Source organism: Strix aluco, chromosome 4 (genome assembly GCF_031877795.1).
Source record: "Strix aluco isolate bStrAlu1 chromosome 4, bStrAlu1.hap1, whole genome shotgun sequence".
NCBI lineage: Eukaryota > Metazoa > Chordata > Aves > Strigiformes > Strigidae > Strix > Strix aluco.
The window spans coordinates 103,414,409-103,426,753 of NC_133934.1; the positions used below are offsets into that span (position 1 = coordinate 103,414,409).

Here is a 12,345-nt window from a genome sequence, read left to right on the forward strand (position 1 = left end):
TGGCCCCGAGGGGGCTTTACGCATGCGCGGCCAGGCCATCCCGAGCCCTCTCTCCGCGCATGCTCAGCCTGCTGGGCCGGCTGCTGGCACCGCACCCGGGCCCGCCTCCCGCGTCGGTGCGCACGTCCGTGGGGAAGCCCTGCCTTTTCCCCGCCTGCGGCCCCGCCGCCTGCCCTTAAGCCGGCGCGGCGCAGTTCGCGGCGGTGCCGGGCGGCTCCGCCGGGCGCGGGCGGGCTGTCTTCCCGCGGCCACCTTAACGAGGCAGCGAGCGCGCGCGCCCCGGTAGCGGAAGCGGGCCGGGGCCCGCGGGGTGAGGGCGAGTGGTGACGTTTCTTTGGTCGGCGGGTAGTGGCGGCCGGTGCTGTCTCGCGGTTGCCAACGGCAGCTGCGGAGCGCTGGGCGGCCTCGCCGCGGCGGGCTGGGCTGGGCTCCGCCCGCAGGCCCCGCGCCGCGCTCACGGTGAGTGCCCGGGCGGCTGCCGCGAAGTGAGACCGCGGCTGACGGCGGCTTCTCGGAGTGAGGCGGGGGCCCGCGGCCCGGCCACGGCGGTGCTGCGGTGGGGAGGGCGGGCACTCGGGCCCTACCGACCTCGGGGAACGGACCGTCCTCCGGCAGCGCGGGCCTGCGGTCTGCCGAGGGGCTGCTTGGCCGCGCCGCTCTGGCTCCCGGGGAGCGGAGTTTGGGGGCTCCTGGGCGAGCCCCGGCTGTCCGCGTCACCGGGACGGGACTCGCCCCGCCCGGTGCCTGGCCCTTGGCTGTGGCCGGCCCTGGATACACAGGAGGAAGGGCAGGGGCCGGGCACGCATCTAAGGCTGTGCCTTCACCGGTTTTTCCCTTTTCCGTGAAAACGAGGACGTCGGGCCATAAGCAAGATAGCCGGTCCCTACTGCGGCTCAGGGGGTGCCTTCCCATCTCTCTGCCGCATAGTTTTAGAAGGTGGAAGCTAAGTTGGGGTTGACAGTTGCTGCGGTAGTTCAAGCTATTTCCAGCTGTGAATCAGCCTTTTTTCGGTTATAGTATTAGACTTTGAGTGGATTTTAATCCATGCATGTATATATTTAATATAACTTTATTATACAGGCTTTAAGTAAATATCTTTAAGTTATCTTTTAAAACAGCTGTTTAAACAGCTGCTATCTGTTAAAACTTACCTTTTAAGAATTCTGTGCACTAAAGAGTACTGCTACTTTAGCTAGACAGATTTTGGTTAGAGGTTTATACCAGATGGATAGGCAGTCTGTCTCTCCAGGAGTTGTTTCACTGCTGTTTTGCTATTTTGCTATGGCTTAATAAAAACCCTGCTATCTCTTCTGCCCTTTTATTCTGAAAAGTCTGCTTTTCAGCAGCAAGTGAAGAGATCTTGGGACTCTGCAGTAGAATGATGATGTGGAAGATCAGTGCAGAGGTGCCCAGGCTGCTTCTGCTGAAGGCAGCCCAGGCTGTGTAGAGCTCACGGCCTTGCTCAGCACAAGGCCTGCCTGATATGGCCTGGCCTCTTTACTGTGGGGCCCTGCCAGATTTAAACCTCTTTGGTGCATTTGTGGAGTGCTGCATCAAAGCTGAAAAGCTCTTCCAGAACTACTGGTGCTCTGAATGCAGCATATATGTGTTCTGCAGTGCAGTCACCACCAATGCCCTTCTGGCTACCAGCCAGCACAAGTTGGCTACCTCCTAAAACAGCTTATGTGTCTTTTTGTCTGTAGTGTGGCTCACAACTTGGATGGACTGTATGTGAAAAGTGTTATTAATTTCTGTACGTGGCATCCCTTAGTAATTCTGGTGGCTTATAAATCCTTAATGTGCTGGAGAAAGCAGTTGATATTAAAATGCTTAAACTCATCCCCTTAGCATAGTATTTGCACTATTCTTATTTTAAGGTTGTTGGAAGAAACTTTTGGAGTTCTGCAGTGAAAACACTTGCTTATTAGGACATAATTAACTACTTCTTATATTTGGAGATCCAGAGAAACTCCAGAAACTAATTTTAAATATTAAGTGTTTTCTTCTCTACTCATTTGAGGGGGGAGTGGGGAAGTCCTGAAAATTTTGAAAACTCTCAGCTCTTTTGATTACAGAGGCTCTTGTTTGTTATTGGGAAGTTTGCTTTCAGTTCTGAAAGGAGGAACTCAAATGTGAGACTCTGAATTCAGCTATCAGCAATGGAGTATTTGAAGTGCTCCATTTCATCAGTAATTATGGTGTTAGAACTTCTTTGCTCTTTAGACAAATTTTGGTTTGCCCTTTTTTAGAATTTTAGATCACTGTTCCTGCCATGTGTTCTGAATAGGTTGCCACCTTGTGTAGGAGGTGGAGTGGTTTAGCATGTTGACTAGACGGTGCATACCCTTCAGAAATGAACTTTTTATGGTTTCCTAACTATAAGTTACACTATGCTTTAGGCTTATATGTAAGATTTGTGTAGTGAACAAAAATCGTCTGGTTTTCTAATAAAGCTATTAAAAAATACAACATGAATTTTGCTTACTAAAATGCAGGTATGTTTGCAGGGTTACTGAAATGGGAAGTTCAGTTTGATTTAGTGTAAGGTGGATAAAACAGAACCAATAAATAATGTTCAATTTTGCTAGCAAAGTATTTTGCTTCTGATCATAACATCTTTGCAGGAGGCAGACCTTCTAGGCTATTCTGCTTGGTTTTATTCTGTCATGTAGCATATTGCTGATAAGATTAAAACCAGCATTCTTTCTGGAAGTCTGTCTGGACTGTTTTTTCATGGTCAATTCAATGCACAAATATTCCAGAGAGTGAAATGCTTCCTAATTGCAATGTGATATCTCTGTTTTTAAGTAGGCCATCAGGATAGCCTAAAATTAACTTCAGGCCAATATTTCCTAAAAATAACTCTAAAAAAGTAAAACTTGTGCACTTTCTGGAATGCAAAGCAGGTTTCTTAACCCAAAAGATACTGGAATAATTAATTTGCAAAGACACAGCTTCAACTAGTTCTAAATTTAATTTTTAATTGTTTTTCAGATTCTTCTGAGTTGTACTTGAAGCCGCCAAAATGGTTCTAGCAGATCTTGGAAGAAAAATAACTTCAGCATTACGCTCACTGAGCAATGCTACGATTATCAATGAAGAGGTATGTGGTATGCATACGTGGTCCTGAGAAAAAGTTTTCAAAGGCTGATGAGAAGCTTGAAGTAGGTTGATGTTATCTTGAGGCTCTTTTCTTACTTCAAGTAAAATTTCTAGCTAGAGGTTTTAACCCCCTGATAGTACTGCCAAAACTTAGAACCAGATTTAGACATATGCAATCACCTCAGGCATAGTGGGTCCCGTGGTCAAAGCGTCCTTGAACCTGGTGACTGTGCTTGGGGAGATCAGTATTCTGAGGTGGTGATGCTGGAGGAGGCAATATGTGCCTAAGTTCAGGTGGAAGGTAGGCTGTGAAACTGTGTAGAGTGCTCTGATTTATGTGTGTGCATGCACAGATAGACTATGGAGATGTGTACTAGGCTGTTAGAAGCTGAAGTGTGGAAGAACAAAGAGCTTTCAGTGTAAACTTCACTGTCTGAAATGTGAGGATAATGTTATGTTCACTGCCTTTATATTCAAGCCAGTACAGTGTGTGGTTCTGGAAGCTGTTTGACTTGGTGTAGTCTGTGTTTTTTTTAATTAAGAGTTTGAAATGATAAATAAGTGTTTTCTGTTAGTTTTCCATCTTGCTTTTCAGTTCATGTAGCTGATGTGATGGTTTAGAAGTGCCTATGAGTAAACAAATTTCTAGAAACTCTTTTCAGGTAGGCAGACAGGTGGCTTAAAGTAACTAAAAAGTAGGCTTATTGAGGGTTGTAGGGTTGGAACTTGTGCATAGAGGAAAGGTTTTAACAAATCTTCAGCTGGGAGACAACAAATCCTTAACTGAATCAAATATAGCCCAATTAATTTTTTTCAGCAGTGGAAATCTTTTTCCTGCAAGAGCTCAAGCTGTGCAAATAAGGCCATTTATGCAGGTGTTAATCAAAAAAAAAAAATCTTTGTTCAAGACTTTCCACTTTGAAAAGTCTTAAACTACTAAAGTGGGTTCCTAACTGAGGCACTGGTTTGCCTAAAAAGGCATACCCCAGAGCAGCAGTCCAGTTTCTGCTGAGAATGCAGATAGCAGCGTGTCCATCTTGCATTTAAGGAATACTTTTATTTGCAGAGATTGTGTTATGTTAAGAGATTTCTTTTGTGTGTTTCTGTTACAACTGTCTCTAAGGGGTACCCATAGGGAAGTTTAGGAAGTCTTGCTACTATAGGAGCTGCTGTTATCCTTAATGCAATAGGAAGTGTTCTGTGTTACTTTGTTAAAGTGTCCATATTCCAAATTGAGGACCCTTCTTTTCCAGTATTACTCTTCCCAATTTAAATTGCATTTACGTAGGAACAAATGTATAGACTTTTTTGTGGCAGTCAAAGTAATGGTAGGACTGCATGCGTTTAATTTGTAAAAGCCTTGTTTATGTATAGGTTTTTGCATTCTTGTTTTGAATTAATACTGGCCTAGTCAATACTGTGTATTGTAAAACCACTTTTTCTTTTATACTCCAAAGGTTTTAAATGCTATGTTAAAAGAAGTATGTACAGCATTACTGGAAGCTGATGTTAATATTAAACTTGTGAAGCAACTCAGAGAAAATGTCAAGTAAGTGACATAATCAAAATGCATTTGACTTCTGATGTTTGTAAAAGTTGTAATTTGAGGTTACAGAAGAACAACTAACTTTATATGGTTTTCTTAGTCCCTCCCAGTTTACCTTTACCAGGAAAATACAGTTTGAACTAAATGTCTAGCCAGTTCCATCAAAAGAATCTTTTAGGTTTAGCCAGTTACTGCTGTTACGGTCTTGTTTCGAAAAAACTGTTGCTGCCATCAGTTGAGTGGTATAATAAACAAGTTCTTTGTTATTCCTAGACACCTCATCTTCACATGTTCTGTACTGGATATAAATAGATCTGTGTATATGACCAGTACTGTTACCTTGGCTATTTTCAGATGTGTAATTCAAGTAGATGCAAGTCTGAAAGATGCAAGTATTCTAGAAACCTGTTATTGTCCTGCATACAGAAGTAATATCTCCAATGCATGTCTCTTGTTAAATACATCCTATCTGAAAGCTCGAGGCAAATCAGAGTGCTGTTCCAGCTGCAAAGACTTAATTTATTACTAGGTTAAAGTGATGCTTTACGTTATGCTGCAGTTTCATGGTTTTCCTAAATTCAGGTCTGCAATTGATCTTGAAGAAATGGCATCTGGCCTTAACAAAAGAAAAATGATTCAGCATGCTGTCTTTAAGGAACTTGTTAAGGTAGGACTTAAAAATTCTGTATTATGTCACTTTTCTTGTACAGCCTGGTCTGTGGAAGCAGTACAGTAGCAAGCCAAGCGTTAAGGTTATTGTGTGATACCTGCAGTTATGTTTTCTGCTGTAAACCTTCTTACTATTGCAAACAGTAGTATTCTTCTGATTGAAACTACTTCCTGGGCATCTCTCAGACTAACTTCAATTTAAGCTTCAAGTTCAGCTGTTCTTACTCTTCAATTGAAATTTAAAGACAAAACAAGGATAAAGTACTGTTAGCTTCTGGACTATCTTTGGTTGTCCCAGAAACATGCTTTTGCTACTCTAATGAAGATTTGTTCAAACTATTTACAAGGCTTTGAAAAAGTGTTAACTAACAACCCAGCAATTTGTAGCAACATTTCTCTTTAATCTGCCTGCTTGGTCAAATCAGCACCTGGGTATCAGTATTCTATCCTCTTTCCAGTTAACAGTATAGTCTTCTGTTTTATGTAGTCTGTGCCCACCCATATGATGGCTTTCTGGATTGTATGCACCTTCTACTCTTTCGGGAAGTGAGGCAGCAACCCTGAAAAGTCTTCTGTAGTGTAGGATTCTCACCAGAAGAGGTCCATCTTGAGCAGTGATGGTGGGGTGGAGGTCATGTTTCTGTGTTGGTTGTACTTGTGCCATATTTATAGGCCACCCTGACTTTGGTGCTTGGTGTTAGAAAGATATTAATGCTGTTACTCTTATAGAATTATCATGCAGAACACTACATACTATAGATATCTTGTACAGGCTGTTGGTATTCACTGTAAATCAGCAAGCATCTAAGCTAAATTAAGACTAGAATTTGGAAAAATTGGTTTGCTCCATTGAGTATAAAACCAGGCACCTAGCATGACTGTGACACTGACTGTTCTGTGCTTCTGAAATTCAATTCTACAACGTGTGTTATACTTTATTCTTTAGCTTGTGGATCCTGGAGTCAAAGCATGGACACCTACCAAAGGAAAACAGAATATTATAATGTTTGTTGGTTTGCAAGGAAGTGGTAAGACAACGACCTGTTCAAAGGTAACTTGCACTGAATCTGTTTGCACGTTTGGGTTTTTTTCTTGGGGAAGGTGGTGGTCATTGGATTCCTTTGGTAGGATTTGCTTGTGATCTGTGCTGTTTCTATTAGTAGAAAAGTGCTAACTGATTACAATGTAGGGGTATTTTTGCAGAGAGGTTTCTGAGATGACATGAACGTCCAAAGTAATATTTTTGGGGGGCAATTTATGGCTTGTAGGACTGACTTCAAGACTTCTTTAAACTAAACTCTTGATGAAACAATACTGTATATTGAAATATAGGAAGATTCTTTCTGTTTGTCACCTTCTGGGTTTAAGAATAGTACTATGAATCGAACCTATCTCATTCCATTACCTATTTAGGGGAACCAGTGGCAGTTGGCCTCTGTTACATATCTCAGTTAAGTATGAGTGGGTGGTGTGAAACTCTTCCAGCCCCAAATTCATCAAGAAAATTTGGATTTGTATTTTTAAGGCTAAAAAAGAATGCTCTGAATCAGTGCTTAACCTATTTATGGTGGTTGTTGGGAGGAAAAATTATCCTGTGGAAAGAGACTGATGCATCTTTGTAGCTTTCTTCAGTCATCTGCTCCTGAGATTTACACATAGGCTATACTGAATATATCACTTATCTGGTTTCATAAGACTTTCCTAGGGCTTCTGTAGGCGAACTATATTTTGGAAGTTTGTCTTTGGTCAGTGAGTTTACATTGTACCAGTGAAGCTGAGTGTTACAAGAAAGTAAGGATTCCATCCATCTCTTTAAAATGTGTCCTTGCAATGGAAATATCTTTGTTCCTCTGGAAATACAGAAACAGAGCTGTACAAGTTGTAGCCATTACAGTACTTCCGTATTAAGTACTTACTGCTTTGGGTAGTTTCTAAAAGCTAGTCTAATTTGCAGTGTTAACAGTAAGCGGATTCCAGGAGTTAGTAAAATGTGAACTGGGATTATTTGTAGTCATTCCTAGCTCAGGAGTCTGAAATTGGAAGCAGAGTCAAGCAGCTGTTTTCATCTTGCCATTAATAATTATTTGTATAACATTTTTCTAAATAACAGGGATGCTAACATTTGATACTTGCACAGTGTTACTAAGTGGTCTCAGTTATAGGAAGGCTGGATTGACTTTGTGTCCTCTGTACGTACTTCAGTGACTTACAAGCTGTTATACAGTGTCGTGCTTGCTAGTGGGTTTTTGTTGTAACTACTTGTTTTGGATTTTTTTTCACAGTTAGCATACTTCTATCAGAGGAAGGGTTGGAAGACATGTTTAATATGTGCAGACACGTACAGAGCAGGTAATACAGTCTTTAATGGCATGGTTCTTTAATACTTACAGATTTATTTTTTTTTTAAATAGTCCCTTGACTATACCTGTCTTACAGGTGCTTTTGACCAGTTAAAGCAGAATGCCACAAAAGCAAGAATTCCCTTTTATGGGAGGTAAGCATCTTTCAGAATCAGTTTGGAGAAGATTCAACACCAATGATGTATTGTTCCTTATTTAACACCTCACACTAAGCCTCATTCAGTGTTGCCTAATTACTTAGATTTAATTATATTTGCTCTGATCAAATAAAAAATCTGCCTAGTTCAGTATACTGTCTGCCAGTAGTATCAGGTAAGGATAGTGTAAGAAGAGATCAGGCATCCAGGGAGAATTCCCTAGAATGTTCTCTCAGTGTATAGCTATTTATAGGCCTTTACCAGACACATTCAGATTTTCAGGAAGTATCTTTACAGACCAAAGGACATGATTTCTGGACCCTTAATTTTTATTGTCAAGTAGGGGCAGCAGTGGACCTAAAATAGCTTTTATAAAGCAGTAAATAACTTCCCCTAAGCTTCACTGGAGATGTCTAGATGCTCAGTTAAATCTTATTTCAGAGATGGGCTAGTAGAACTTAGTGTGTTCTTCAGCAGGTGAGACAGTCCTTTGTGTTTCAGTTCACTGAATAGTAAGGTTAAATGGTTTAGGAAGGCATATTTTTAATCAATTTTTGCTTGACATAAGAGGAAGTCCTTCTTGAAATCCAGATAGATTTACTATTAACAAGTTTGCAGTCAAGTGATGAAAATTTGAATTCGTTTCTTTGGGACCTAAGAATTGTACATATATATATGTTTCTCTTTGTGATCAGTTATACAGAAATGGATCCAGTAATTATTGCCTCAGAAGGTGTTGAGAAATTTAAGAATGAAAACTTTGAAATAATCATTGTTGATACAAGTGGACGTCACAAACAGGAAGACTCCTTGTTTGAAGAGATGTTACAAGTTGCTAATGCCATAGTGAGTAGTTTCAAGAAATACAGTAACTTGTTATAGTAGTTTGTCTACAATTCATTTATGTTTATTTCTTAATGTTCTCTGTGGATTTCATGCCTATGGAATGTGTCAACTCTTTAACTCCTAGAATATATTAGAAATTACAAATGGATATGAATAAACAAGGGCTGGATGATTAGTGCTTGATAGTTCTGTGTTAGTTCTCATTCTTGTATCTGTAATTCAGGGATGCTCACATCTAACTAGGCTACTGCTCCTGCTTTAACTTTTTCTTTTCAGGACCTCTGCATTGAGAAACTAGATAAGAGAACCAGTCTGATCTGGTTTCCTGTAGCTGTGTGTACTACATTTTCTGTGATTGTCATAATTGCCTTGAAACAGAGAAGACCGGATAACTTTCAACAGTTTTGATATGTAAATGAAGCTGGTGTTTTTTCTATGGGTTTAAAAAGTCTAGCTATTTGTTTGATTCTGTGGTCTTGCATGACAGTATGACACTTCCCACACAACTGCTAATGGCTAACTTATTTTCAGAGGAATGGATGGCTTAAAGCTCTTAATGTAAAACCAAATGCAAGATGTTGCTAGCCATTAACTGATTGTAGGTACTAATTAGCTTATTGGCTTAGATACTGGCTAAAATCACTCAAAACATAAGTAATAACTGTAAACCTATTAAATTTTAATATTTTGTGTTGTAGATAAGTCTTTCACATAGTAATACAGCATCAGAGTTTTCAAATGGTCCTTAGACAAAACTGTTCATAAAACAGTTGTTCTTTTGTTTTAAACTGCACAGCCCTTACTGCTACTGCAGTAAGTTCTGCTGCTGAACACAATGTACAAACACTGTTTAAGAAAGCAGGAAATTATTATTTTGTGTATCTCTCATTTCTCTAGCAACCAGATAACATTGTTTATGTGATGGATGCTTCCATTGGCCAAGCTTGTGAAGCTCAAGCTAAAGCTTTCAAAGATAAAGTAGATGTAGCTTCTGTTATTGTTACTAAGCTTGATGGACATGCAAAAGGAGGTGGAGCTCTTAGTGCGTAAGTATTGTGACATAAGTGTCCAACATCTGGCCGTGCATGGACGACCATGAAATGTGTTAGTGTCTCGCAGAAACCTGTCCTGTTAAAGTATCACTGTCACACTGTACAGAATCTGAGATTTAACAGTTATGTTCTTGCCCTACTTCTGGTGGATGGGATCACCCATTGATATTTAACATCAGTCAGAATCAGATACTATGATGTACTTCTTATATAGTAGCGTCTATTGTCACATGTCAGACTTCTGTCTTCTGAGAACAGCATCAAGCAATTATATTTATTGCGTCTTGCATATCAGGAGTTTTTATCAAAAATATAAATTTGTACTTAATAGATATGGCTGACCTGAAATGTTTTGCTTCTTGTTTAACACCCAAGATTTTTTCCAAAAGGGGAAAAACTCTAGCTAGTCGTATCTGAGGGCCTTAAAACTGTGATGCAAATCAAACTTCTGGATTGCCAGTGTCCAACAACTTGGTAAAAAAATCAGTCTGCAGTCATACTTTTTCAAATTCCATTCTTGTTGGACTTCCCATGTGCTGTATCTTGACAGACTCTGTTCTCTAGAAAATGTTACATTTTATCTTCAGCCTTATATGATGGCATGTCAGACTAATCTCCAGCTGCATTTCAATGATATAGCTTGTCTGGAGCTGAGATGATTTGTCAAAACAGTCAGTTAACTGACACCAACATACTAAATCACTGACTTTGATCTTAAGTGTTAGAGTTCTTAAACTGCCATATGTATTTTGCTGTTATTTATAGCATAGTGGTAGAAAACTAAAGAGAAAAATGAACATACTGAAAGCTTGTTGCAGTTGTCATGCGATTGTATGCGTTAAGTCTACTGTGTTCTATACTTTTTGCAGACTGGTAGCTGAGTTCATCTAAAAACTAGTGCGAGTGATTGATTGATGAAAGGGTTCTGATTTTTCTTATGTCTAAGCATTTTTTTCTTCTGTGTTGAAAATGAGATTACTATCTGTTGTGGGAGGTACCTTGAAGAAAAAGTAATCAATGCCTGTCTCATCTGGCCTTCCAATATTAGGATAAAATGGAGATAATTTATTTTTCTTCCTTTCCTCTCAAGTTTCTTAAACTCAGCAATGAAAATAAGCAACTTCTATTTCTGCTGATTTTTTTCAAAGCAGAGTTTGTATTTTACAAAGTACTAATTTGAGCAACATCTTGTCATCTACTCCCAGCTACCCATCCTAAATGCTGGATGTTTTTGCATTAATAGTTTGAGGAGTAAGAAAGATACTTCAGAGAGGATGCATTGTGTTGATGATGCCTAGCTGATTGTTAGGTGGTACAAAAGATGGGTGGTTTTTGAGAGGCCGTTTCATAAAATATATTTTACTGCAGAGTTGCTGCCACAAAGAGTCCTATTATTTTTATTGGAACTGGCGAACACATAGATGACTTCGAACCCTTTAAAACACAGCCTTTCATCAGCAAACTTCTTGGTATGTACTGCATACAACTGTACTTAAAAGACACTTTGAATTGGATAATAGAAAGTCAAAGTGTAATTTTTTTAATACTAACTTAAGAGCTTTTTTTCCTCCCCCCCCCAGGTATGGGTGATATTGAAGGATTGATAGATAAAGTAAATGAGTTAAAGTTGGATGATAATGAAGCACTCATAGAAAAGCTCAAACATGGTAAGTTATTCCCAAAGCCTGAATGCAGGTGTATTACCGTGACCTAATCATGGCAGGTTCTCTCAGGGATGTAGACCACTGAATTAGTTATATGTAGAGACAGGTAACTTGTTTCATGTGCATAGTGAAAATGGTTATTCTTTCTCTAATAAATATGGCAGGCAAGTAAATTGAGTTACGTTTTTTGAGTGATAAGTCTGTCAGACTATAACTGTCTAGCTGCAGAATAACTAGCTTAACTCTTAAAAGTGTGTGACATCTAAAATGGTTTAGCCATGTTAATAGTGGAGAAGAGGTTCATCTACTTATGCATGCATTATAGTATTTAACTTGTAAATATAAAGAATAATAATTGAGAAAGGGACAGTAAGACCAAAATGCTAGTGAGACTTTTCTAATCTTCTTATTTTTTTTGTTGTACTTCAGGTCAATTTACGTTAAGAGATATGTATGAACAATTCCAAAACATCATGAAAATGGGACCATTCAGTCAGATCTTGGTTAGTTATCCCCAAAATAATTTAATCAGATTTTCATTTATTGACAAACTTCTGCTGTAAACTTAGAACGCTTCGTTGAAACTGGTGCTAGACTCTGTGCTTTATGTTCTTCAAAAAGGCAAAATGATTTGCTTACTGTGATACATAACTGCTGAAATAAATGTGCTGTCTATGTTTCTGGCTGCTTAATTAAAGTTAGCTTTGCCTATTCTGACACAGCTTTTGTTTTCCATTTTAAAAACAAGGGTATGATCCCTGGTTTTGGAACTGACTTCATGAGTAAAGGCAATGAACAGGAATCAATGGCAAGGCTAAAGAAACTGATGACTATAATGGACAGTATGAATGACCAAGGTAAAACAAACTTCACCCACTATTTCTTTTCTCCATTGTTGAACAAGCTTATTTACAGAGATCTCTTTGGAAACAACTTGGACATAAAGCAGCATGCGTCTACAGGAACAAA

General features: G+C 39.6%; 1 protein-coding gene across 2 annotated transcripts in view; it reads left to right on the plus strand.

Annotated features, from left to right (window-relative positions):
- The first annotated feature begins 192 nt into the window (after positions 1–192).
- Positions 193–12,345, plus strand: part of LOC141923441 (signal recognition particle subunit SRP54) — a 36,308-nt gene continuing 24,155 nt past the window's right edge. For both annotated transcript variants that reach the window (XM_074824621.1, XM_074824618.1), the window contains exons 1-13: positions 193–459; positions 2,995–3,103; positions 4,560–4,651; positions 5,231–5,315; positions 6,264–6,368; positions 7,600–7,666; positions 7,754–7,811; positions 8,510–8,660; positions 9,558–9,706; positions 11,081–11,181; positions 11,293–11,379; positions 11,806–11,879; positions 12,125–12,233. In XM_074824621.1, the coding sequence (XP_074680722.1) occupies positions 3,026–3,103; positions 4,560–4,651; positions 5,231–5,315; positions 6,264–6,368; positions 7,600–7,666; positions 7,754–7,811; positions 8,510–8,660; positions 9,558–9,706; positions 11,081–11,181; positions 11,293–11,379; positions 11,806–11,879; positions 12,125–12,233 (1,156 nt within the window). In that variant the 5' untranslated portion in view covers positions 193–459; positions 2,995–3,025. The remainder of the gene's footprint in view (positions 460–2,994; positions 3,104–4,559; positions 4,652–5,230; positions 5,316–6,263; positions 6,369–7,599; positions 7,667–7,753; positions 7,812–8,509; positions 8,661–9,557; positions 9,707–11,080; positions 11,182–11,292; positions 11,380–11,805; positions 11,880–12,124; positions 12,234–12,345) is intronic.